This window comes from Oncorhynchus mykiss, chromosome 10 (genome assembly GCF_057628025.1).
Source record: "Oncorhynchus mykiss isolate SJ-2025 chromosome 10, ASM5762802v1, whole genome shotgun sequence".
In the NCBI taxonomy this organism is placed as follows: Eukaryota; Metazoa; Chordata; class Actinopteri; order Salmoniformes; family Salmonidae; genus Oncorhynchus; species Oncorhynchus mykiss.
Window position 1 is genome coordinate 22,920,035 of NC_143031.1, and position 27,384 is coordinate 22,947,418.

The 27,384-nt window shown below is 42.2% G+C and overlaps 1 protein-coding gene across 4 annotated transcripts in view; it reads right to left on the bottom strand.

The window, feature by feature from the left end:
• Positions 1-27,384, bottom strand: part of LOC110533517 (homeobox protein PKNOX2) — a 118,416-nt gene that overhangs the window by 36,675 nt on the left and 54,357 nt on the right. For all 4 annotated transcript variants that reach the window (XM_021617805.3, XM_021617806.3, XM_090186163.1 and 1 more), the window contains 2 exons: positions 10,014-10,121; positions 8,759-8,895 (listed from right to left, as the gene is read on the bottom strand). In XM_021617805.3, coding sequence (XP_021473480.1) covers positions 8,759-8,895; positions 10,014-10,100 — 224 coding nt within the window. In that variant the 5' untranslated portion in view covers positions 10,101-10,121. The remainder of the gene's footprint in view (positions 1-8,758; positions 8,896-10,013; positions 10,122-27,384) is intronic.

Here is a 27,384-nt window from a genome sequence, read left to right on the forward strand (position 1 = left end):
TAGTGTATGTAAACTTCTGACCAACTGGAATTGTGATACATTGAATTATAAGTGAAATAATCTGTCTGTAAACAATTGTTGGAAAAATTACTTGTGTCATGCACGAAGTAAATGTCCTAACCGACTTGCCAAAACGATAGTTTGTTAACAAGAAATTTGTGGAGTGGTTGAATAACGAGTTTAATGACTCCAACCTAAGTGTATGTAAACTTCTGACTTCAACTTTACATACACACATCCAACCTACACAGGGTTCTAATCCGATATCAATGCAAAACACTCGGGTGAACCAGCATAAGAGAAGCTTTCAGCATAGGCCCACTACGGAGGAGAGTAAATCATAATACACCACATGCAGGGCTTTGCACTGCAATTTGGGCCATTTAAAAAAAGGATGGCATTGGCACCAATGTCAAGGGAAAGGAAAAATATATGTATTTACTGTTGAAAATAAGCATGTTATAGCATGTAAGGCTGTTTACTTTCCATTTTGAGATTTAAGATGTATGACAAGTATGTGACTTTTGTGTGAAACAGAGTGGTCCATTTTGTCAACCATTATGTAGGTTTCAAGTTTATAGCACGTCCGTTATTTTCTCTATCTACAGAACAGAGACACTGTACCTCAATATCTCAATAACCCATATATGCCCATATATGCAAAAATAGTTGCCACATTGATTCTGTGAGATACGTTCCTGTTTTCCTTTTTTTACTACAGCTTTACAAATCAAAACAACGTAGCTAAATTCTCCCCATCCCACATTTCACTTACATTTATAACCACAACAAATTAAAAAACGCCTCTCGTTCAACCGCCGACGTGTTTCCATCTAAAAGTGGGCCGAACTTCCATCATTTGGGCATAGTGGAGAGACTGCTGGAAAACAGACCCCCTGCTAGCTCGCTAATAAGACAAGCCCAATCCAGCGCTTCTTCATCAGAAGCTTCATAACTCGTTAGGGTAATTACAACTATCACACGTTGATTCCACCGGTAGTAATTAAGAGACAACTTGTCAAAGAGAATAGAGGAGCTAGACAGCTCTTCCGCACACAACAAACTTCAGTCATATAAAAGTTATACTTAAATCCGAACTGGTTCTCTAGTAGATTATTAAGAATGTCTCAACCTGTGTTCAAGAATGTCCCTTTTCCCTTTATTCAGATTACAACCTCTCACTCAGTTATTTGAAAATGAAATCATCTCCAAATCATCCCATACAGAGTTGGTTGCAATGTCAGTTTAATCCACTGGAAAAGACAGAACAAATATTACAACAAAAAAAAGACTATATTTCTGGAAGAAATGTTTACAAATGTCATAATCTTTGTAAATGATATCATAAATACACGCAGCTATCAAAAATGTATGGAAATAACCTAAGAAATGGAAGAGGCAAGTGGATGGGGTGTCACGTTCTGACATTTATTCCTTTGTTTTGTCTTTATTTAGTATGGTCAGGGCGTGAGTTGGGGTGGGCAGTCTGTTAGTTTTTCTATTTCTGTGTTTGGCCTGATATGGTTCTCAATCAGAGGCTGTCTATCGTTGTCCCTGATTGAGAACCATATTTAGGTAGCCTGTTATCCTTTGTGTTGTGGGTGGTTATTTTCAGTCTTTGTGTGTCTGCACCAGATAGAACTGTTTCAGTTGTCACTTTGTTGTTTTGTATTTTTGAAGTGTTAAGTTAAAAAGATGAATCCTAACCACGCTGCGCTTTGGTCCTCTCCTTCTTCCACCGACGTCAACCATTACATGGGGGAGAAATTAAGGAACTTGTCTGTCAGCCCTGAATTAAAGACCAGTATTGGTTAAAGAAATAGTTACATAAAAAAATATACCAGTTTCATTTAAGGACAAAAAAATTGACAGCTGTGCCATACAGATTGCAAAATAGTTGAGAAGCGATTTTCGATGTACCGATTCCATGGTTTATGAACTGATACACAAAACGACGCTGGATTCAAAACAGAGTTTTTCTATTTAAATGATTATACAAAGTTCTTGCAATCAATAGAATGTTATATACAGTATATGGGGAATACAACCATCCCAACTCTGTAGATTTTGCTGCGATTATTTGTTTTGTACTGTCCATAAGTAATTTGTTTTTGGTCGCAGGTTCAGGAGTGGCTGAAGAATTGCAACATTTACATGGCTTTTTCTTTGCAATTCTGCCAAGAAGGCCAGCATCCCGTAGTCGCCTCTTTACTGTTGACGTTAAGACTGGTGTTTTGTGGGTAGTATTTAATGAAGCTGCCAGTTGAGGACTTGTGAGGTGTCTGTTTCTCAAACTAGACACTCTAATGTACTTTTCTTCTTGCTCAGTTGTGCACCGGGGCCTCCCAATCCTATTTCTATTCTGGTTAGAGACAGTTTACGCTGTTCTGTGAAGGGAGTAGTACACGGCATTGTACGAGATCTACAGTTTCTTGGCAATTTCTCGCATGGAATAGCGTTCATTTCTCAGAACAAGAATACACTGACGAGTTTCAGAAAAAAGGTCTTTGTTTCTGGTCATTTTGAGCTTTTAATCGAACCCACAAATGCTGATGCTCCAGATACACAACTAGTCTAAAAGAAGGCCAGTTTTATTGCTTCTTTAATCAGAACTACAGTTTTTAGCTGTGCTAACATAATTGCAAAAGGGTTTTCTAATGATCAATTAGCCTTTTAAATGATAAACTTGGATTAGCTAACACAATGTGTCATTGGAACACAGGAGTGATGGTTGCTGATAATGGGCCTCTGTACGCCTATGTAGATATTCCATAAAAAATCTGCCATTTCCAGCTACAATAGTCATTTACAACATTAACAATGTCTACACTGTTTTTCTGATCAATTTGATGTTATTTTAATGGACGAAAAAATAGCTTTTCTTTCAAAAACATGGACATTTCTATGTGACCCCAAACTTTTGAATGGCAGTGTAAAAAATAAATAAAAAATTAAAATCCAGCACTTCTTAGGCTAATTACAACTATCACACATTGAGTCTGCTGGTAATAATTAAGAGACGACTCATCAAAGAGAATAGAGGAGCTAGACAGCTCTTCCGCACACAACAATCTCACTATGCAAGCAATTAGCGAAAAGAACTGACGTGTGCACAAACATTAATAATAAAGAGATGCTGCTGACTAAATTCCTGGATAAATTACAGCGATTCTAATTCAAACTTTTGGCTCGCTTTGAAACTTCTCAACCCCCAAATGGCGGCAGGGAACTGGAACAGTGCCTAACAGGGGAGGAGCAGCTTTCTGGAATTGAGAACGTATTTGCTTCCTTTGCATCATTCGACAGTCGTGGGAGGGAGGCAAGACAGTGGCTTTGAAGGCTACTCATTGAACATGCTTTAAAGTTGTGTATAAAAGCATTTGATTAATTATAGCACAGTCTTTTGTCATAAAGGCCATCCAAATAAGAAAACAAGACAAAGATGGGAGTAGTCTGTCTTTAATCCAAGAAGGTTTCCAACAATTTGTTCATCAATTGGCACAGAGTCTGTTCATGTCAGATTTGATTTAACCAAAAATGACTAGTTACAGTATACTGTATTCAATGTACAGTATGTGTCAAGTTAGCTGTTGGCATTGCAGTAGCATGTGTTGTGTGTTGTGCTGCTGCATGGTGTGAGCGCACTATAGGAGATGATCAATGTAGCGGAAGACAGGAAACTGTCTGCTTTGTCTGTCAATGTTTAGAATGTTGTGAGAATATTTAGAAGTGTCGGAGAGGATGAAAAGGCAACGTTTTGAAGCCCCTTTGCTTTCAGTTTCATACCCTTCAAGTGATAGGGTTAGGTGTGTGTGTGTGTGTGTGTGTGTGTGTGTGTGTGTGTGTGTGTGTGTGTGTGTGTGTGTGTGTGTGTGTGTGTGTGTGTATACAGTACATCCATTTGTGTATGTGTGTGTGAGCACGACGGCGAGCCCGCCTGTGAGTGTGTGTTTTCAGGAGGGAACTGTAGTGAGTGAACAGGCAGCAAGGGGCTGGGGCTGAGTCTGTCTTTTTCTGCGCTCACAGCCCCCCTCAGGCTGGCTGCTCACATCAAAGAGCAGCCTTGTATCTCAGAGGAGCTTAGAAATTCAGCCCCAGGCTTGGCGAGGCCTTCACAGCTCTCGCCTAAGGGGCCTGAGCAGCCAACCAAGGGCCAAGAGCACTCAGACAAAAGCAGTGGATAACCGCACTAGGGGAGAGCCAAGGAGCCAGGACAGTGAGCCGAGCAAAGAGTATGCAGTGTCATCCTAGAGCTTGCTAAAGACGGTATAGGGGAGAATATAAATTCTTCTAGGTAGCACAAACTAGTGGTTTCTTGCTGGAGCATGATTTCTCGCTCTGCGATTGCTGAACATATAAAAAAAAATGTGTTCTATGAATAATTTACTTCATAAATAGATAATATTAGCCCATTATGAAAGTACATTAATATTCAAGTGATGAGTTGGGACAGGAGGGTGTTTTTAAGAATCTATGTTTAGTTTTCAGTTGGCAGCAACTGTCTATTCCCTTCATTACTCTTACAAGTTACAAGCAGAGGCTTGTAAAAAAAAAAAGGTAAAACAAATATATAACATTCTGTTATAAACAGCAGTGCCCATAGGGGGAACAAAGGCACGTGCCCCCTCAGATTTGTCCTGTTTTTAAATTTGTCAGATGTTAAATTAATGTTAACGTTGAAGGAATTACTAATACATGTTTAAGCCCTCGTTTTATCATAATTATTTATAAAAAAGATCTATCGGCATTATTTTGGGGAGGGGGCACACTGACTGGACCAGGAAAAGAGTACCCTGTTCTCAGCAGTAAGTGGTTCGTTCCAATGTGCACCACGGAGCAAGAGAGACAGAGTAGAGTGACACACAGCATTTGATTTTAGCTGCCGTTGATTGGCAGGACTCGCAGGAGGTATATTTGTAAATTAATTTGATCAAGCTATGTAGCCTATTGATTTCATCTTGATGAATAAATGTAAAATGTTGTTGTTTCCCTGTAATACTAGCCACCTAGCAATTTTATAAAGTTGGCTTTATCTAGCCAGTGTCACGATCGTTGTTCGAAATGGACCAAGGCGCAGCGTACTTAGAGTTCCACATGTTTAATAAATATAATGAAACTCACCAAGAACAATAAAGAAGCAAACGAAACGTGACGTTCTGTGCTACTCACAGGCAGCTACACAAAAACAAGATCCCACAAACAACAGGTGGGGAAAGGCTGCCTAAATATGATCCCCAATCAGAGACAACAATAGACAGCTGCCTGTGATTGGGAACCATACCAGGCCAACAAAGACATAGAAAACATAGACTACCCACCCTAGTCACACCCTAGGGTGGGTAGTCTCTAAGGTCAGGGCATGACAGCCAGCTAGATATGTTCCCAATCTCCCGACCTCATAACTAGAAACCAAGCCGTTTCAGACTATCAATCCAGTTAGAGGAGCTTGTCTAACTATCTTAGCTGGCATGCCTGCTGGCAAGGTTGGAAAACTTTAGAAAAGCAATCAATTACTAAATGTACTGAATAAGACTCACATTCCTTTCAACCTTTTACCCAGATTTTAGCAGAGATGCAGAGAAGCATATTACGTTTTTTTTCTCCAAAGAACCACCAGTCAAAAGGATACAGACAGCTCAAGAGGTATACTTAAATATGCAGAAAAATGCTTGGTTTAAATTTAATTTATTGTGATAATATCATGATATTTTGTCTATTAATTATGATAATATGATATGTTCCTGTATTGATGATGTGTGTTACGATCCCATGTACTGTGTTGTAATGTAAATATAATATCCTAGACATGGTAGTGCAGTATACAGTGTTAAGATATTTTTATTTTATTTTTTATTTCACCTTTATTTAACCAGGTAGGCAAGTTGAGAACAAGTTCTCATTTACAATTGCGACCTGGCCAAGATAAAGCAAAGCAGTTCGACACATACAACGACACAGAGTTACACATGGAGTAAAACAAACATACAGTCAATAATACAGTAGAAACAAGTCTATATACGATGTGAGCAAATGAGGTGAGAAAAGGGAGGTAAAGGCAAAAAAAGGCCATGGTGGCAAAGTAAATACAATATAGCAAGTAAAACACTGGAATGGTAGATTTGCAGTGGAAGAATGTGCAAAGTAGAAATAAAAATAATGGGGTGCAAATAAAATAAAATAAATACAGTAGGGAAAGAGGTAGTTGTTTGGGCTAAATTATAGGTGGGCTATGTACAGATGCAGTAATCTGTGAGCTGCTCTGGCAGCTGGTGCTTAAAGCTAGTGAGGGAGATAAGTGTTTCCAGTTTCAGGTATTTTTGTAGTTCGTTCCAGTCATTGGCAGCAGAGAACTGGAAGGAGAGGCGGCCAAAGAAAGAATTGGTTTTGGGGGTGACCAGAGAGATATACCTGCTGGAGCGCGTGCTACAGGTGGGTGATGCTATGGTGACCAGCGAGCTGAGATAAGGGGGGACTTTACCTAGCAGGGTCTTGTAGATGACATGGAGCCAGTGGGTTTGGCGACGAGTATGAAGCGAGGGCCAGCCAACGAGAGCGTACAGGTCGCAATGGTGGGTAGTATATGGGTGACAAAACTTTGGTGACAAAACGGATGACACTGTGATAGACTGCATCCAATTTGTTGAGTAGGGTATTGGAGGCTATTTTGTAAATGACATCGCCGAAGTCGAGGATTGGTAGGATGGTCAGTTTTACAAGGGTATGTTTGGCAGCATGAGTGAAGGATGCTTTGTTGCGAAATAGGAAGCCAATTCTAGATTTAACTTTGGATTGGAGATGTTTGATGTGGGTCTGGAAGGAGAGTTTACAGTCTAACCAGACGCCTAGGTATTTGTAGTTGTCCACGTATTCTAAGTCAGAGCAGGCCAAAGTGGTGATGTTGGACAGGTGGGCAGGTGCAGGCAGCGATTGGTTGAAGAGCATGAATTTAGTTTTACTTGTATTTAAGAGCAATTGGATGCCACGGAAGGAGAGTTGTATGGCATTGAAGCTTGCCTGGAGAGTGTCCAAAGAAGTGCCAGAAGTATACAGAATGGTGTTGTCTGCGTAGAGGTGGATCAGAGACTCACCAGCAGCTAGAGCGACATCATTGATGTATACAGAGAAGAGAGTCGGTCCAAGAATTGAACCATGTGGCACCCCCATAGAGACTGCCAGAGGTCCGGACAACAGACCTTCCGATTTGACACACTGAACTCTATCAAAGTAGTTGGTGAACCAGGCGAGGCAATCATTTGAGAAACCAAGGCTGTCGAGTCTGCCGATGAGGATGTGGTGATTGACAGAGTCGAAAGCCTTGGCCAAATCATTGAATACAGCTGCACAGTAATGTTTCTTATCGATGGCGGTTAAGATATCGTTTAGGACCTTGAGCGTAGCTGAGGTGCACCCATGACCAGCTCTGAAACCAGATTGTATAGCAGAGAAGGTATAGTGAGATTCGAAATGGTCGGTAATCTGTTTGTTGACTTGGCTTTCGAAGACCTTAGAAAGGCAGAGTAGGATATATATAGGTCTGTAGCAGTTTGGGTCAAGAGTGTCCCCCCCTTTGAAGAGGGGGATGACCGCAGCTGCTTTCCAATCTTTGGGAATCTCAGACGACACGAATTGAGGTTGAACAGGCTAGTAATAGGGGTGGCAACAATTTCGGCAGATCATTTTAGAAAGAAAGGGTCCAGATTGTCTAGCCCGGCTGATGTGTAGGGGTCCAGATTTTGCAGATCTTTCAGAACATCAGCTGACTGGATTTGGGAGAAGGAGAAATGGGGAAGGCTTGGGAGAGTTGCTGTGGGGGGTGCAGTGCTGTTGACCGGGGTAGGGGTAGCCAGGTGGAAAGCATGGCCACCCATAGAAAAATGCTTATTGAAATTCTCAATTATAGTGGATTTATCAGTGGTGACAGTGTTTCCTATCTTCAGTGCAGTGGGCAACTGGGAGGAGGTGTTCTTATTCTCCATGGACTGTACAGTGTCCCAGAACTTTTTTGAGTTAGTGTTGCAGGAAGCAAATTTCTGCTTGAAAAAGCTAGCCTTGGCTTTCTAACTGCCTGTGTATAATGGTTTCTAGCTTCCCTGAAAAGCTGCATATCACGGGGGCTGTTCGATGCTAATGCAGAATGCTTTTGTGTTGGTTAAGGGCAGTCAGGTCTGGGGAGAACCAAGGGCGTGATTGTGTGATTTACAACCGTCAGAATTGCACCCTAATTAAAATGACAATTAAACATGTAACAAGGTATGCTTGGATAACATATGCAGACAAATATACATATTTTTGACATAGAATTAGGCATAATGATTATAGCTCTAGATTGCAGGAGAAAAGCTGTTTCAGGTGTTTAAAAATGCAAAAATTCTCCAACCACTCCAACCAATTCTCCAACCACCAAAATAATGTGTGCCTGACACCCCTGCTTACAAGGACTTCTTAATTGCAATACTGCATTTTTAAAGGGCATTCCATTCAGAAGTTAAACAAATAAAGTGCTTGAAAATGGAGAAAACCAACTGTTGTTATGTAGCATTGGGCGTGCGTGTTTGTGTTTGCGTGCTTGTGTGTGTGTCAGACCAATCAAACAGAAGAGGACAGGTGTTCCCTTCAATGCCTGATTCTTCTCAAGGTTAGTTCAAAGGAGTTTTGCCTTACCACTTTTTGGAGAAGTTTGCTGAATTAACAGAGAGAATTTACAGTATGGCACAAAGAGCTTTACATTGTAAATGTATTTTTTGAGACCACATCTTACCTGTACACGGCCCGCTTGTCTGACTCCAGCTGGGCCTGGGGGTCAAGGGTCACACTGACGGGGGTGTTCCCAGCCGCCGAGGATGCTGTGATGTGGACCTGCTGGGCCTTGGAGTTCTGTTGGGTGGTGCCTGTCATCTGAGGGCACAGCAAACAGACCCACAGTGAACTACAATACATAGACTGGTAGCCCTGGTCCCAGATCTGTATGTGAATAAGCCCTCTTTTGAATGGGCTTTTGACTTAGAAGACTGGGTTTGTGTTCCACTATCTTATCTCTATCGTGCAGACACACACCTTATCAGATTCTGTGAACTACATGAGAGTGGATAGACAACTGGCTTGATCTTTCTACAAGGCCTATAAAAGATGAGTGTGTAACTGTGATGTGACAGTCTGGATGTGTACAGTGCCTCTCTTCAATTGTGTTGGTCCCCTACCCCCACCTCTCTCTCTTTCTCATTCTCCCCCTTCATCCTCTCTCTCCCCTCAGCCTTTGGAGAGAAGGAAATTAGGCCCCTCCTCCCCCCTCCAAATCCCTACTTCCCCACCCCCTCTGTGTTGGTTTGGGGAGGAAGCTTCAAGTCTTAATCCCAGCTCCAAATGGGAAATAAATTAGCTTCTTCACACTTAACTAGCTCTCATTTGCATTTTGTTGCCAGCGCTGACTGAGACTCGGGAGATCTCCCCTGGCACTAATCCTCCGGGTGAAAGGAAAGAGTGGTAGAGAGGAGAAAAGGAGGGGAGTGGTAAGGTGCTCTGGCAAACCTGCTCTACTTCCTTCTCTAGGATAGCTAGGATGAGGTTGAGGTTGAACTGTTTGTCTAAGGTCATTTTGTCTCCTAATGACGGTGGTTGAGATTGAGGTAGGGTAAGTCCTAGATCACAGGAGGCTGCTGATGGAAGGACGGCTGATAATAATGGACGGAATGGTGTGAATGGAATGGTATCAAACACGTGTTTGATGTGTTCGATACCATTCCATTTATTCTGTTCTAGCCATTACTGTACTTTGAGCCCGACCCCCCCCATTTAAGGTGCTATCGGCAGCATGTGTCCTAGATATACAGTTTGGGCTAGCCTCTACTTCAAACTCTTATAACAATGTTTGTTTGGAAGTGCACTTGACTAAAGACAAATAAGATACTCAGGATTTTTCAATTGATGAACTGAATTTCAATACATTTCCTGGATTGACTGAAATAAAAAACTGTCTTGGACCCCAACCCTGAGCTGACCACTAGTGGTGTACTGACCTGTTGGCTCTCCTGGTACGATGGTGGAGGAACGCTCTGGGTGGCCATCATTGTCAGTGCTGGTGCTGGGGACACATGTTGCATCATGGGACAGCTTCACATGGAGACCTGCAGGGGGATACAAACACACATGGTGTTAGGAGTACATTACATGCATTTTTGTAGAGTACTGAACTACATGTAGTTCAACTAGTAAGTTTACTACATTTTGCAGTAGCTTGGTGGTAGTTGAACTAAAGTCTAAACTAGGTTGTGTTTTCAGTAGTTAATTACTTTTTTGCCATGTAGCTGTGTAGCTAACTACTGGAACTACACACAACTCTTTTTGCAAAAACAAAAGAAGATATGGGTGAAGTAGGCAATCATTTACTTTATTTTTCAGCATCAGACCTGCCTAATTTTTACTTGAAAAATACTGTCGTTTTTTTTGTTTAATAGGCTAAATTACACACAACGTTAACCCCAAAGTTATCTCTTCTTGCAATTTGTAGTCATTGACATTTCAGATTTACATATGATCATTTTTCACAAAGTAGTTTGGATGTGAACTACTTTTTGAAAATAACTTTAGTTAAGTAAACTATATTTTTCTTAAGGTTAGCTTTAGTGTACCTTAACTTCTTACAGTGTAAAGTAATTGGTAGCTTGATAATCTTTTCAGATGAGCTTCCCCAACACTGATTATACTGTATGTAAACATCAGGTGTTGTGTTGTGATAGAAGTGGCCTCTAACTGCTGGTCCAGGGTCAGAGCCCGTATTTATAAAGTGTCTCAGAGTAGTAGAGCTTATCTACAGTTATGCTTTTTACAATAGACCATGATGAAGAAGAGCTTGTTTCAATCCATATCGCAGAAGTTCAGCGCTATAGCGTGTTTGAAATTTAAAGGCGATGAATGCAGTCTCCACATTTCACGGTAAACCCTGTATATGTCGGTTCAATTCCGAAATTACCTTTAAATATCAATTACTCTAAAGCACTGAACATCCATTATACGGATTGAATCCAGCCCTAAGACTAGATCAACACCCCTCTGGGAAGCTTTATGAATAGGCCTGTGTATTTACTTATCCTCCTAATCAGCTTTAGTTGGTGTTTTTCCTTGCTACTCTCAATACCTTGCTTGGTGCATTTTAATGTACATTAATAAAATACTTGATTGTTTGGATATAACAGGGTGATAACACATTTTTATTAAAAACATTTAAAAGCATTTAATGACTTGAATAAATATGCTTATGCAGCAATTGCCACATTTTGACAAAGGTAAGCAGAAAACTCCCTTTCACTAAATCCACAAAATTATTAACTTGCTGTACAGTATGTAAAATGTATCTGGTGTTGAGAATGACTGAGCAGCAGTTGTCTGGTTTATTACTGTGCAAGGCAGCCACCAGGTGCTGCTATGATTAAGTAATGGGAGAGGGGAAGAATACTGAACTATCTGTTATTTTTCTCCTCCCTGTGTTTTCCGTCTGTCACTCCTACATTCTCTGTCTCTCTCTCAATTCAAAGGGCTTTATTGTCATAGGAAATATATGTTTACAAGTGAAATAGATAATAAACAAAGTGAGGAAAAAAAATATGAACAGTAAACTTTACAATCACAAAAGTTCCAAAGGAATAGAGACGTTCCAAATGTCATATTATGGCTATGTGCATTGTTATAACGATGTTAAAATAGTTAAAGTACAAAAAGGAAAATAAATAAACAGAAATATGGGTTTTATTTACAATTGTTTTGTTCTTCACTGGTTTCCCTTTTCTTGTGGCAACAGGTCACAAATATTGCTGCTGTGATGACACACTGTGGTATTCCACCCAAAAGATACTGTATGGGAGAATATCAAAATTTGATTTGTTTTTGAGTTCTTTGTGGGTCTGTGTAATCTGATGAAAACGTGTGTTTCTAATATGGTTATACATTTGGCAGGAGGTTAGGAAGTGCAGCTCAGTTTCCACCTCATTTTGTAGGTAGTGTGCACATAGCCTGTCTTCTCTTGAGAACCAGGTCTGCCTATGGCGGCCTCTCTCAATAACAAGGCTATGCTCACTGAGTCTGTACATAGTCAAAGCTTTCCTTAATTTTGGGTCAGCCACAGTGGTCAGGTATTCTGCCACTGTGTACTCTCTGTTTATGACCAAATACCATTCTAGTTAGCTTTTCTTAATTCTTTCCAATGTGTCAAGTAATTATCTTCTTGTTTTCTCATGATTTGGTTGAGTCTAATTGTGTTGCTATCCTGGGATTCTGTGGGGTCTTTTTGTGTTTGTGAACAGAGCCTCAGGACCAGCTTGCTTATGGGACTCTTCTCCAGGTTCATCTCTCTATAGGTGATAGCTTTGTTATGGAAGGTTTGGAAATTGCTTCTTTTTAGGTGATTGTAGAATTTAACAGCTATTTTCTGGATTCTGATCATTAGTGGGTATCGGCCTAATTCTGCTCTGCATGCAATATTTGGTGTTTTACATTGTACACTGAGGTTATTTTTTGCAGAATTCTGCATGCAGAGTTTCAATTTGGTGTTTGTACCATTTTGTGAATTCTTGGTTTCACCCCAGACCTCACAACCATGAAGGGCAATGGATTCTATAACTGATTCCAGAATATCAAGTATGTATCAAGTTTAATTGATATATCGAATGTTATGTTCCTTTTGATGGCGTAGAAGGCCCTTCTTGCCTTGTCTCTCAGATCTATTACAGCTTTGTGGAAGTTAACTGTGACACAGATGTTTAGGCTGAGGTATGTATAGTTTGTTGTGTACTCTAGGGCAACCATGTCTAGATGGAATTTGTATTTGTGGTCCTGGCAACTGGACCTTTTTTGGAACACCATTATATTTTGTCTTACTCAGATTTACTGCCTGGGCCCAGGTCTGACAGAATCTGTGCAGTAGATATATGTGTTGCTGTAGGCCCTCCCTGGTTGGGGACAGAAGCACCAGATCATCAGCAAACAGTAGACATTTGACTTCAGATTCAAGTAGCATGAGGCCGGATGCTGCAGACTGTCCTATCTCTCTCTCTCTCTCTCTCTCTCTCTCTCTCTCTCTCTCTCTCTCTCTCTCTCTCTCTCTCTCTCATACATATGATACATTGTAGACATGTATACCATAGCTTCTAAATAAGTCCACAAACAATGTAGCATCACAGAATAAGTGACATTGTAATAAGAAAACAACATTACACACAAAAGGGAATCAGTGCCCTTGTTTTTCCCATGTAGTGGGTAGTAGGTTATACTTATGACACCAATCTAATCAGTGTCCAATTAAAGCTCCAGTCAGTGGACTAATTGCTAATATCCAGAGCTGGAGGAATCTGCAGGGTTGTCTACTGTACCAAGTGGAGTTCCCTGGGGAGCTCATTGGCTTATAGGGTCTCTGGAGTTGACACACACACACACACACACACTCACACAAACACAGGGACCCAATACCTGCATCACAACCTGTTACGTAAACACAGCAGGCTCACCTCAGTGTGTTTCTAATGGTCTATCTATGTGACTGTGGGCTATATGTATATACTGACTACACAATACCTAACTTTTTGATACAATCATATTAACCTCATAGTAAGTCAAAAAATGTATCCTAGTATATACACTGCTCAAAAAATAAAGGGAACACTTAAACAACACAATGTAACTCCAAGTCAATCACACTTCTGTGAAATCAAACTGTCCACTTAGGAAGCAACACTGATTGACAATAAATTTCACATGCTGTTGTGCAAATGGAATAGACAACAGGTGGAAATTATAGGCAATTAAAAAGACACCCCCAATAAAGGAGTGATTCTGCAAAGGGTGACCACAGACCACTTCTCAGTTCCTAAGCTTCCTGGCTGATGTTTTGGTCACTTTTGAATGCTGGCGGTGCTTTCACTGTAGTGGTAGCATGAGACGGTGTCTACAACCCACACAAGTGGCTCGGGTAGTGCAGCTCATCCAGGATGGCACATCAATGCGAGCTGTGGCAAGAAGGTTTGCCGTGTCTGTCAGCATAGTGTCCAGAGCATGGAGGCGCTACCAGGAGACAGGCCAGTACATCAGGAGACATGGAGGAGGCCGTAGGAGGGCAACAACCCAGCAGCAGGACCGCTTCCTCTGCCTTTGTGCAAGGAGGAGCAGGAGGAGCACTGCCAGAGCCCTGCAAAATGACCTCCAGCAGGCCACAAATGTGCATGTGTCTGCTCAAACGGTCAGAAACAGACTCCATGAGGGTGGTATGAGGACCTGACGTCCACAGGTGGGGGTTATGCTTACAGCCCAACACCGTGCAGGACGTTTGGCATTTGCCAGAGAACACCAAGATTGGCAAATTTGCCACTGGTGCCCTGTGCTCTTCACAGATGAAAGCAGGTTCACAATGAGCACGTGACAGACGTGACAGAGTCTGGAGACGCCGTGGAGAATGCCTGCAACATCCTCCAGCATGACCGGTTTGGCGGTGGGTCAGTCATAGTGTGGGGTGGCATTTCTTTGGGGGGCCGCACAGCCCTCCATGTGCTCGCCAGAGGTAGGTACCAAGATGAGATCCTCAGACCCCTTGTGAGACCATATGCTGGTGCGGTTGGTCCTGGGTTCCTCCTAATGCAAAACAATGCTAGACCTCATGTGGCTGGAGTGTGTCAGCAGTTCCTGCAAGAGGAAGGCATTGATGCTATGGACTGGCCCGCCCGTTCCCCAGACCTGAATCCAATTGAGCACATTTGGGACATCATGTCTCGCTCCATCCACCAACGCCACGTTGCACCACAGACTGTCCAGGAGTTGGCGGATGCTTTAGTCCAGGTCTGGGAGGAGATCCCTCAGGAGACCATCCACCACCTCATCAGGAGCATAACCAGGTGTTGTAGGGAGGTCATACAGGCACGTGGAGGCCACACACACTACTGAGCCTCATTTTGACTTGTTTTAAGGACATTACATCAAAGTTGGATCAGCCTGTAGTGTGGTTTTCCACTTTAATTTTGAGTGTGAATCAAATTTGATTTCCATTGATAATTTTTGTGTGATTTTGTTGTCAGCACATTCAACTATGTAAAGAAAAAAGTATTTAATAAGAATATTTCATTCATTCAGATCTAGGATGTGTTATTTTAGTGTTCCCTTTATTTCTTTGAGCAGTGTATAAAACAACATTCCGGCTACCTAATCCTATTGGCCGAGGAGCATTCCTTAATATAACCCTGGAACCCTGACATTGTGATAAATGTCAAGTGTATTGCATTGTTAAAACCTCTTAAGTATCCACCCCTTTATTTCAATTTCTTGACATACCTAAATCTAACTGCCTATAGCTCAAGACCTGAAGCAAGGACATGCATATTCTTGATACCATTTGAAAGGAAACACTTTGAAGTTTGTTTAAATGTGAAATGAATGTATGAGAATATAACGCATTAGATCTGGTAAAAGATAATACAAAGAAAAAAAACGTCATCTTTGAAATGCAAGAGAAAGGCCATAATGTATTATTCAAGCCCAGGCAAAATTTAGATTTTGATGGCAGCAGTGTGTGTGCAACGTTTTAGACTGATCCAAGGAACCATTGCATTTCTGCTCAAAATTTTGCCAAAATGGGCCTAATTGGTTTATTAATAACTTTTCAAGTTCATAACTGTGCAATCTTCTCAAACAATAGCATGGTATTCTTTCACTGTAATAGCTACAGTAAATTGGACAGTGCAGTTAGAGTAAATTCTTGTTAATTAATCTTTCTGCCAATATCAGATATGTCTATGTCATGGGAAATGTTCCTGTTACTTACAACCTCATGCTAATCGCATTAGCGCAAATTATCTCAACCGTCCCGTGGAAGGGACACCTATCTGTAGAGATCCGTAAGAGGTTGCATTTTGAATACAGTTTAATTTGAGCTTGATCTCTAGTATTGTCGAGTGTGGTACCAGCAAGTGGTTTCTCTATGTAGACCAATACATATATTGACATGTCTTTCTGTGCATATACACCAATACAAATGTTGACCTGTCTGTCTGTGTATACGGTACACACCAATACACATGTTGACCTGTCTGTCTGTATATACAGTATACACATGTTGACCACTCTTTCTGTGTATACGGTATACACCAATACACATGTTGACCTGTCTGTCTGTGTATACAGTATACACATGTTGACCTGTCTTTCTGTGTACTGTATATACACCAATACACATGTTGACCTGTCTGTCTGTGTATACAGTATACACCAATACCCACAGTGACCTGTCTGTCTTTGTATGTACAGTGCCTTCAGAAAGTATTCATAACCCTTGACTTATTCCACATGTTGTTATGTTACAGCCTGAATTCAAAATTGATTAAATATATCTCAGCGCAAGTGACGTCACCGATTGAAATGCTACTAGCATGCATAGCTAACTAGTTAGCCATTTCATACCGGATACACCCACATTCATACATACACACACAAACACACGCATATTCATCCATGCACGCATGTACACACACACACATGCACACACACACAGAGTGTCTATCCCCTCTTGCTGACAATACTGTATGCTCCTCACCCCCCACACATCCCTGTTCAGCACATTCAGACCTAACCAACTCCTCACCCCCCCCCCACACACCCCTGTTCAACACACGCAGACCTGACACACTTGGTTTGACCTCTTGAAAGCTACCCTCCTCTACAACACATCTTTTGAACACACACAGACACACACATGCATGCACAGACACACACATACACACACAAAAAAAACATGCTAACACACACACACACACACTTTTCCCATGCAAAGCACAACATCAGTGAATCAGCATGTCTAGTCATGAGCATGAAGGTCCCTCAGGATGCTATGGTATGAATCACAGTAATTGCTTGTGTGTTTACAGAAAGATTGGGAGCGGTACTGTGGAATAGATTATATTTGTCATCCTTACTAAGAAGGCTGAACTTGTATGGTAATTGTTAACAATCAGAGGTGCCCAGAAGTTAAGTCATATTGACATTGTGAGTCATACCAAAGCAAGGCAGAGAGTTGCTTTGGACTGCACAATTTCAACTGTATTTTACAGGCAGAAAAGCCTAAAAGCAGGGCACAAATTCCGATACGTCCATGCAAATAACAGAGACATTATAAAATGTTCTTTAAAAACAGCTGTATAGCATACCCAGTAACCATTTAGCATAAATCATGTGCCTGCTCTACTCTGAATAGAAACAGTGTCTTTGAGTTTGAGGGGTCACAAGTGCACAAGACAGCACATAGATCCAGACAGACAGAAGGGACAGGAAGTGATGCGAACGGCTGCTCAACTCTGACACAGACAGGATGACACAGAGGACAGGCGTGCTACACCAGTGAGCTCATCCCATCCTATCCTAGGACCTGGGCCTGACACCAACATGAGTGGAAAAGTGCCAGGGAGGCCAAAAACATAACACCCCCTCAACTCAGCCCTCCACTCAACACAGCTTTGGAAAGGATCCTGGCTCACATTTTTTATTACATCTGACGAGCTCCGTTCCAAATCATACAAATTGAGGATGTTGTGTGTGTTAGTGTGACTGTGATTTCTATACTGATTGCTATTCCTGGCTTGTGTTTTCATTCCAAGTGGAATCAGCTAAAAGGCATCTTCTCTGTTATCAGTGCTCATTTTAATTGCAAATGCAGAGAGCGAGTTAGTAATTAAATGGAAAATTGCAAATTAACCGATGAGTCTAAAAGATAAAGCAATTCCAATTATTGCACAGTATTTTAGGTGGCCTCTCAAGTCTCCCATCCCTCGAAGGAATGCAGTAGGCTACCTAACTGTGTTTCTAACACAACCACATTGATGTACAGGCAAATACACACAGACCTACAGTGCCTTCAGTAAGTATTCACACCCCTTGACTTTTTCCACATTGTGTTGTGTTACAGCCTGAATTTAAAATTGATTAAATTGAGATTTGTTTATCACTGGACTACACACCCCATAAAGTCGAAGTGGAATCATGTTTTTAGACATTTTTACTAATTCATTAACAATGAAAAAGCTGAAATGTCTTCTGTCAATAAGTATTTACTGTAATCCCTTTGTTATGGCAAGCCTAAATACATTTCAGGAGTAAAACATTTCTCAACAAGTCCCAACAACAAGTTGCATGGACTCACTTGTGTGCAATAATAGTTTTTAACATCATTTTTAAATGACTGCCTTGTCTCCCCACCCCACAAATAGAATTAAGGTCCATCAGTCAAGCAGCGAATTTCATACCCAGATTCAGCCACAAAGACCAGGGAGTTTTTCCAAGGCCTCGCAAAGAAGGGCACCTATTGGTAGATGAGCATGGTGAAGTTATTAATTACACTTAGGATGGTGTATCAATACACACATTCACCACAAAGATACAGGCGTCTTTCCTAACTCAGTTGCCGGACAAGAAGGAAATAACTCAGGGATTTCACCATGAGGCCAAATGGTGACTTTAAAACAGTTACAGAGTTTAATGGCTGTGATAGGAGAAAACTGAGGATGGATCAACAACATTGTAGTTACTCCACAATACTAACCTAATTGACAGACTGAAAAGGAATCCTTCAATCAATAAAAATATTCCAAAACATGCATCCTGTTTGCAGCAGTTGTAAATGAGAGATTCTATTGGACAAATTCAGGGATGTTTATCCCCATGTTGTTCCGTTTGCTTCTGTTTAAGAAACATTTTTCAACAGAATCGGCAGAATGAATACACCCCTGATCACACGTAAACACAGTTCACAGTTTCATAGCAGCCATGTTGCATTCCTTCTCGCATCTACATTATGCACTCTCCTCCTTTCACCTCTTCCCTTCGCTTGTGTACTTCAATGCATAATAAATCAGCTGTATGTGACCAGGCGGGAAAACCTTTCCAAGCCAAACCACTACACACAGCCTATATTGTTGTCACCATATTAGCTAAAGTAAGGCGGCAGGGTAGCCTAGTGGTTAGAGCGTTGGACTAGTAACCGAAAGGTTGCAAGAGTGAATCCCTGACCTGACAAGGTAAAAATCTGTCATTCTGCCCCTGAACAAGGCAGTTAACCCACTGTTCCTAGGCCGTCATTGAAAATAAGAATTTGTTCTTAACTGACTTGCCTGGTAAAATAAAGGTAAAATAAAACAAAAAAATAAAAAACATCATAGTCAGCGTAGCTAATAGAACTAGCGTATTAGTAAACCCACAAAATCATACTTTCTGATTTATGATCCCTTGATTGGGTGGACAGCATGTCAGTTCATGCAGCAAGAGCTCTGATAGGTTGGAGAACGTCCTCCAGAAGATGTTATAATTGCTGTGTAAGTCTATGGAAGGGGGTGAGAACCATGAGCCTCCTAGGTTTTGTAATGAAGTCAATGTACTCAGAGGAGGACGGAAGCTAGCTGTCCTCTGGCTACACCATGGTGCTAGCCTACAGAGTGCTGTTGAGGCTACTATAGACCTTCTTTGCAAAATAGTGTGTTTTAATTAATTATTTGGTGACATGATTATATTTAGTATAGTTTTATCTGAAAATGATAACTTTTTTCATGTTTTAACATATTTATTTTTCTGTAATTCACTGAGGAGGATGGTCCTCCCCTTCCTCATCTGAGGAGCCTCCACTGTTGTCTAGCAATGATCAACAAACATCTGACAGAGCTTGAAGAATTTTGAAAGAGACTTACCCAGGAACACTCACAGCTGTAATCACTGCCAAATGTGCTTTTAAGCATTGACTCAAGGGTGTGAATACTTATGTAAATGAGATACACTACATGACCAAAAGTATGTGGACACCTGCTCGTCGAACATCTCATTCCGAAATCATGGATTTTAATATGGAGTTGGTCCCCCCTTTGCTGCTATAACAGTCTCCATTCTTCTAGGAAGGCTTTCTACTAGATGTTGGAACATTGCTGCAGGGACTTGCTTCCATTGTTCCACAAGAGCATTGGTGAGGTTGGACACTGATGTTGGGCGATTAGGCCTGGCTCTCAGTCGACATTCCAATTCAAGGTGTTCGATGGAGTTGAGGTCAGGGCTCTGTGCAGGCCAGTCAAGGTCTTCCACACCAATCTTGATACACCATTTCTGTATGGACCTCACTTTGTGCACGGGGCATTGTCATGCTGAAACGGAAAGTGCCTTCCCCAAACTGTTCTCACATAGTTGGAAGCACAGAATCGTCTAGAATGTCCTTGAATGCTGTAGCGTTAAGATTTCCCTTCACTGGAACTAAGTGGCTAAGCCTGAAACATGAAAACAGCCCCAGACTATTATTCCTCCTCCACCCAACATTACAGTTGGCACTATGCATTGAGGCAGATAGCGTTCTCCTGGCATTTGTCCATTGGAAGCTTGATCTCTTCTCCAGAGAACGTGCTTCCACTGCTCCAGAGTCCAATGGCGGCAAGTTTTACACAACTCCAGCCGGTGCTGGGCATTGCACATGGTGATCTTAGGCTTGGGTGTGGCTGCTCGGCCATGGAAAGCCATTTCAGCTCCCAATGAACAGATCTTGTGCTGACGTTGCTGCCTGAGGCAGTTTGGAACTCGGTGGTATGTTGCAACCGAGGACTGTCACAGCAGCCTCCTGTCCAGCTCAGGTGTTCGGCGTCGCCGGCCTTCTAGTTGCTGCCAAACCTGCTGCTGGCAAATGCCCTTCACTCACCAACCTCGGACATGTCTCGTCATCATTACACACATCTGGTTCCAATCCCCACTCTATCACTGTATATATACAGCGACAGGCCGAGCACTGCTCCTGCACCTTCCCAGGTAGGCGTGGACGTGCCTTGCTCCTCTCTGTCCACCCAGACCAGGCCACCCACGTCCCTATCCCGGAGGAATACCGGGACCTACAGGTGGATTTTTCAAAGACTCGTGCCATGTAACTTCCCCCTCATCGCCCATGGGACTGCACTATTGACCTACTGCCTGGTTCTACCCTCCCGCGGAGGCACATCTACCCTCTCTCGCATGCAGAGACTGAAGCCATGGAGGTCTAAGTCCAGCAGGCGCTGGCCCAAGGATTATGCCCATTGGCGCCGCCCTAGTTTCAATCCCCACTTTATCCCTGTATATACTGTATACTCCCTCTGTCATACTGTATGTCTTTGTCTATCATTGTAGATGTTGCTTGTTTTCCTGGGAGGAATCTCTCCTGCTATTTCTTGAGAACTTTATTATTTTACGCTTTGGGATTCATCCCGCTTTTATATACGGTGCTATATACGGTGCTACGGTGGGAATTTTGGATGAAAAGCGTGCCCAAATTAAACTGCCTGCTACTCAGCCATAAAAGCATAGAATTACTAGATTTGGATAGAATACACTCTGAAGTTTCTAAAACTGTTTGAATGATGTCTGTGAGTATAACAGAACTCATATGGCAGGCAAAAATCTGAGAAAAAAACAACCAGGAAGTGGGAAATCTGAGGTTTGTAGTTTTTCAACTCTTGGCCTATCGAATACACAGTGTCTATGGGGTAATACTTCCACTAGATGTCAACAGTCTTTAGAACCTTGTTTGATGCTTCTACTGTGAGGTGGGGGCGAATGAGAGGGGAAGGAGTCAGAGGTCTGCCAGAGAGCCACGAGCTCAGTGTCGCGCGTTCACGTGATAGTTAGCTCTGTTCCATTGCATTTCTACAGACAAAGGAATTCTCCGGTTGGAACATTATTGAAGATTTATGTTAAAAACATCCTAAAGATTGATTATATACATCGTTTGACATGTTTCTACGGACTGTAACGGAACTTTTTGACTTTTCGTCTGCTCCTAGTGATCGCGCATCGTGAGTTTGGATTGTGTACTGAACAAGCGAACAAGGTATTTGGACATAAATGATGGACATTATCGAACAAAACAAACATTTATTGTGGAACTGGGATTCCTGGGAGTGCATTCTGATGAAAATCATCAAAGGTAAGTAAATATTTATAATGCTATTTCTGACTTCTGTTGACTCCACAACATGGTGGATATCTGTATGGCTTGCTTTTGTGTCTGAGCGCTGTACTCAGATTATTGCATGTTGTGCTTTTTCCGTAAAGTTTTTTTGAAATCTGACACAGCGGTTGCATTAAGGAGAAGTAGATCTAAAATTCCATGCATAACAGTTGTATCTTTTAGCAATGTTTATTATGAGTATTTCTGTAAATTGATGTGGCTCTCTGCAAAATCACTGGATGTTTTGGAACTACTGAACATAACGCACCAATGTAAACTCAGATTTTTGGATATAAATATGAACTTTACCGAACAAAACATACATGTATTGTGTAACATGAAGTCCTATGAGTGTCATCTGATGAAGATCATCAAAGGTTAGTGATTAATTTGATCTATATTTCTGCTTTTTGTGACTCCTCCCTTTGGCTGGAAAAATGGCTGTGTTTTTCTGTGACTTGGCTCTGACCTGACATAATTGTTTGGTTTGCTTTAGTCGTAAAGCCTTTTTGAAATCAGACACTGTGGCTGGATTTACAACAAGTGTATCTTTAAAATGGTGTAAAATACATGTATGTTTGAGGAATTTTAATTATGGGATTTCTGTTGTTTTGAATTTCGTGCCCTGCAGGTTTCACTGGCTGTTGACGAGGTGGGACGCTACGTCCCACATACCCTAGAGAGGTTTATAAATTCAGTAGTTCTAAATCTGCGACTGCCTCCTCCTCTCTACACTTGTGACAAGAACAGACAATTTTTACAAGATACGCGCTTCAGCACTCTGTGATCCTGTTCTGCTAGCTTGTGTGGCCTACCACTTCGCAGCTGAGTTGTTGTTGCTGCTTGTAGTTTCCACTTCACAAAAACAGCACTTATGTTTTGATGTTTTGCATCATTGAGTGCTGAAGTCATTTCCTGTCACAACTTGTGGACTTGTTTACATACTGCTGTGCGTTTTGTTGCTATCGTTACTTTGCTTCCTGCCAACATTACGGTTTTTACTTTTAATTAACATTTTATGTATATTTTTTTGTTTTTTCCCCCCTCGCTCGACTTTATCATTCAACTTTTTCACTCCAGACGTTTTATCTGGACATGGTTTTACAGGACCTTCACCAGCCGAAGCTAAGTAGTAGCATTAACATTATGCCTTCTAATTGCAGTCACTGTACTCATAATATACAGGAGAACGAGCCTGGTACGCAGGCTCGAGGTCGGGGCAGCCCAACCAAGGATTATCAAAAGCCGTGCTATAAATTCTCAGACAACCCAAAGATTCCTAGATGCCCTTCCAGACTCCCTCCACCTACCCAAGGACATCAGAGTACAACAATCGGTTAACCACCTAACTGAGGAACTTAATTTAACCTTGCGTAATACCCTAGATGCAGTCGCACCCCTAAAAACAAAAACATTTGTCATAAGAAACTAGCTCCCTGGTATACAGAAAATACCCGAGCCCTGAAGCAAGCTTCCAGAAAATTGGAACGGAAATGGCGCTACACCAAACTGGAAGTCTTCTGAATAGTTTGGAAAGACAGTACCTTGCAGTATCGAAGAGCCCTCACTGCAGCTAGATCATCCTACTTATTTGAGGAGAATAACAACAATCCTAGATTTAATTTTGATACTGTCAACAAAGCTAACTAAAAAGCAGCATTCCCCAAGAGAATATGCCTTTCACTTCAGCAGTGATAAATTCATGAACATCTTTGACGAAAATCATCATTAGAAATAAAATCCTCTTTAAATCTGCGTATTTCGTCAAAGCTCAGTTGTCCTGAGTCAAGTTTTTTAATACTATATCTCTTGACACACTGATGAAAATAGTCATGGCATGTAAACCTTCAAACTGCAGACTGGACCCTATTCCAACTAAACTACTGAAAGAGCTGCTTCCTCTGCTTGGCCCTCCTATGTTGAACATAATAAATGGCTCCAGATCCCCCGGATGTGTACCAAACTCACTAAAAGCGGCAGTAATAAAGCATCTCTTGAAAAAGCGAAACCTTGACCCAGGCCTATATCAAATCTCCCATTCCTCTCAAAAAAATTGGAAAAAGCTGTCTGCCTTCCTGAAGACTAACAATGTATACAAAACGCTTCAGTCTGGTTTTAGACCCCATCATAGCACTGAGACTGCACTCGTGAAGGTGGTAAATTACCTTTTAGTGGTGTCAGACCAAGGCTCTGCATCTGTCCTCGTGCTCCTAGACCTTAGTGCTGCTTTTGATAGCATCAATAACCACATTCTTTTGGAGAGATTGGAAACCCAAAATGGTCTACACGGACAGGTTCTGGCCTGGATTAGATCTTATCTGTCGGAAAGATATCACTTTTATGGTTTGTCCTCTGACAAATCAACTGTAAATGTTGGTGTTCCTCAAGGTTCCGTTTTAGGGCCTCTAATGTTTTCACTATATATTTTACCTCTTGGTGATATCATTCAGAAACATAATGTTAACTTTCACTGCTATGAGGATGATACACAGCTGTACATTTTGATGAAACATGGTGAAGCCCCAAAATTGCCCTCCCTGGAAGCCTGTGTTTCAGACGTTAGGAAGTCGATGGCGGCAAATGTTTTACTTTTAAACTCGGACAAAACGTAGATGCTAGTTCTAGGTCCCAAGAAACAAAGAGATATTCTGTTGGATCTGACAATTAATATTGACGGTTGTACAGTCATCTCAAATAAAACTGTAAAGGACATTGGCGTTACTCTGAACCCTGATCCCTCTTTTGACGAACATATCAAGACTGTTTCAAGGACAGCTTTTTCCATCTATGTAACATTGCAAAAATCTGAAACTTTCTGTTCAAAAATGTATCCATGCTTTTGTCACTTCTAGATTAGACTACTGCAATGCTCTACTTTACGGCTACCCGGATAAAGCACTAAATAAACTTCAGTTAGTGCTAAACACAGCTGCAAGAATATTGACTAGAACCAAAACATTTGATCATATTACTCCAGTGCTAGCCTCTCCTGTTCAGGCTAGGGCTGAGTTAAAGGTTTTACTGCTAACCTACAAAGCATTACATGGGCTTGCTCCTATCTACCTTTCCGATTTGGTCCTGCCGTACATACCTATACATATGCTACGGTCACAAGACACGGGCCTGCTTATTGTGCCTAGAATTTCTAAGCAAACAGCTGGAGGCAGGGCTTTCTCCTATAGAGTTCCATTTTTATGCAATGGTCTGCCTATCCATGTGAGAGACGCAGACTCAGTCTCAACCTTTAAGTCTTTATTGAAGACTCATTTCTTCAGTAGGTCCTATGATTGAGTGTAGTCTGGCCCAGGGGTGTGAAGGTGAATGGAAAGGCACTGGAGCGATGGACCACCCTTGCTGTCTCTGCCTGGCCAGTTCCCCTCTCTCCACTGGGATTCTCTGCCTCTAACCCTATTATGGGGGCTGAGTCACTGGCATACTGGTGCTCTTCCATGCCATCCCTAGGAGGGATGCGTCACTTGAGTGGGTTGAGTCTCTGACATGATCTTACGGTCCTGGTTGGCACCGTCCTCGGGTTCGTGCCGTGGGGAAGAACTTTGCGGGCTACACTCGGCCTTGTCTCAGGGTAGTAAATTGGTGGTTGAAGATATCCCTCTAGTGGTGTGGGGGCTGTGTTTGGTAAAGTGGGTGGGGTTATATCCTGCCTGGTTGGCCCTGTCCGGGGGTACAGTCAGACAGGGCCGCAGTGTCTCCCGACCCCTCCTGCCTCAGCCTCCAGTAATTATGCTGCAATAGTTTGTGTTGGGGGCTAGGGTCAGACTGTTATATCTGGAGTATTTCTCAAGTCTTATCCGGTGTCCTGTGTGAATTTAAGTATGCTCCCTCTAATTCTAATTCTCTCACTTTCTCTCTTTCTTTCTCCCTCTCCCTCTCTCTCCCGCGTTCTCTATCTCTTCTCTCAGAGGACCTGAGCCCGAGGACCATGCCTCAGGACTACATGGCCTGATGACTCCTTGCTGTCCCCACTCCACCTAGTCATGCTGCTGCTCCAGTTTCAACTGTTCTGCCTGTGGCTATGGACCCCTGACCTGTTCACCCGAAGTGCTACCTTGTCCCGGACCTGCTGTTTCCAACTCTATTTCTCTACCACATCTGCTGTCTCAAACTCTGAATGATCGGCTATGAAAAGCCAACTGACATTCACTCCTGAGGTGCTGACCTGTTGCACACTCTACAACCACTGTGCTTATTATTACTTGACCCTGCTGGTCATCTATGAATGTTTTAACTTCTTGGCCATGTACTGTTATAATCTCCATCCGTCACAGCCAGAAGAGGACTGGCCACCCCTCAGAGCCTGTTTCCTCTCTAGGTTTCTTTCTAGGTTTCTGCCTTCCTAGGGAGTTTTTCGTAGCCACTGTGCTTTTACATCTGCATTGCTTGCTGTTTGGGGTTTTAGGCTGGGTTTCTGTATAGCTCTTTGTGACATTGGCCGATGTAAAAAGGCCTTTATAAATAAATTTGCTGTAGCAAGGCAGAAATTTGACGAACTGCCACGTTGAAAGTCATTGAGCTCTCCAGTAAGGCCATTCTACCGCCAATGTTTGTCAATGGAGATTGATATACACGGCTGTGATTATAATCAAAGAGAATTCTCTTGGTAGATAATGAGGTCGGCATTTGATTGTAAGGAATTCTAGGTCAGGTGAACAAAAGGAATTGAGTTCCTGTATGTTGTTATTGTTACGGTGCGTGAATGAGGACCCAAAAGCGAATTAACGTAAACAGAGCTTCTTTAATAACAAAACATAGGTAGGCTCAGATGGACCGGCAGATTCCGACAGGACAGGACAAGGTTGCAGCAAACATGACGATAGTCTGGTTCAGGCATGAATAACACAAACAAGAATCCGACAAAGACAGGAACAAAAACAGAGAGAGATATAGAGGACTAATCAGAGGGAAAAAGGGAACAGGTGGGAAAAGGGGTGACGAGGTAGTTAGGAGGAGACAAGGAACAGCTGGGGGAAAGAGGGGGAGAAAAGGTAACCTAATAACGACCAGCAGAGGGAGACAGGGTGAAGGGAAAGGACAGAAACAAGACACAACATGACAATACATGACAGTACCCCCCCACTCACCGAGCGCCTCCTGGCGCACTCGAGGAGGAAACCTGGCGGCAACGGAGGAAATCATCGATCAGCGCACGGTCCAGCACGTCCCGAGAGGGAACCCAACTCCTCTCCTCAGGACCGTACCCCTCCCAATCTACTAGGTACTGATGACCACGGCCCCGAGGACGCATGTCCAAAATCCTACGGACCCTGTAGATGGGTGCGCCCTCGACAAGGATGGGGGGGGGGGGAAGACGAGCGGGGGCGCGAAGAACGGGCTTGACACAGGAGACATGGAAGACCGGGTGGACGCGACGAAGATATCGCGGAAGAAGAAGTCGCACTGCG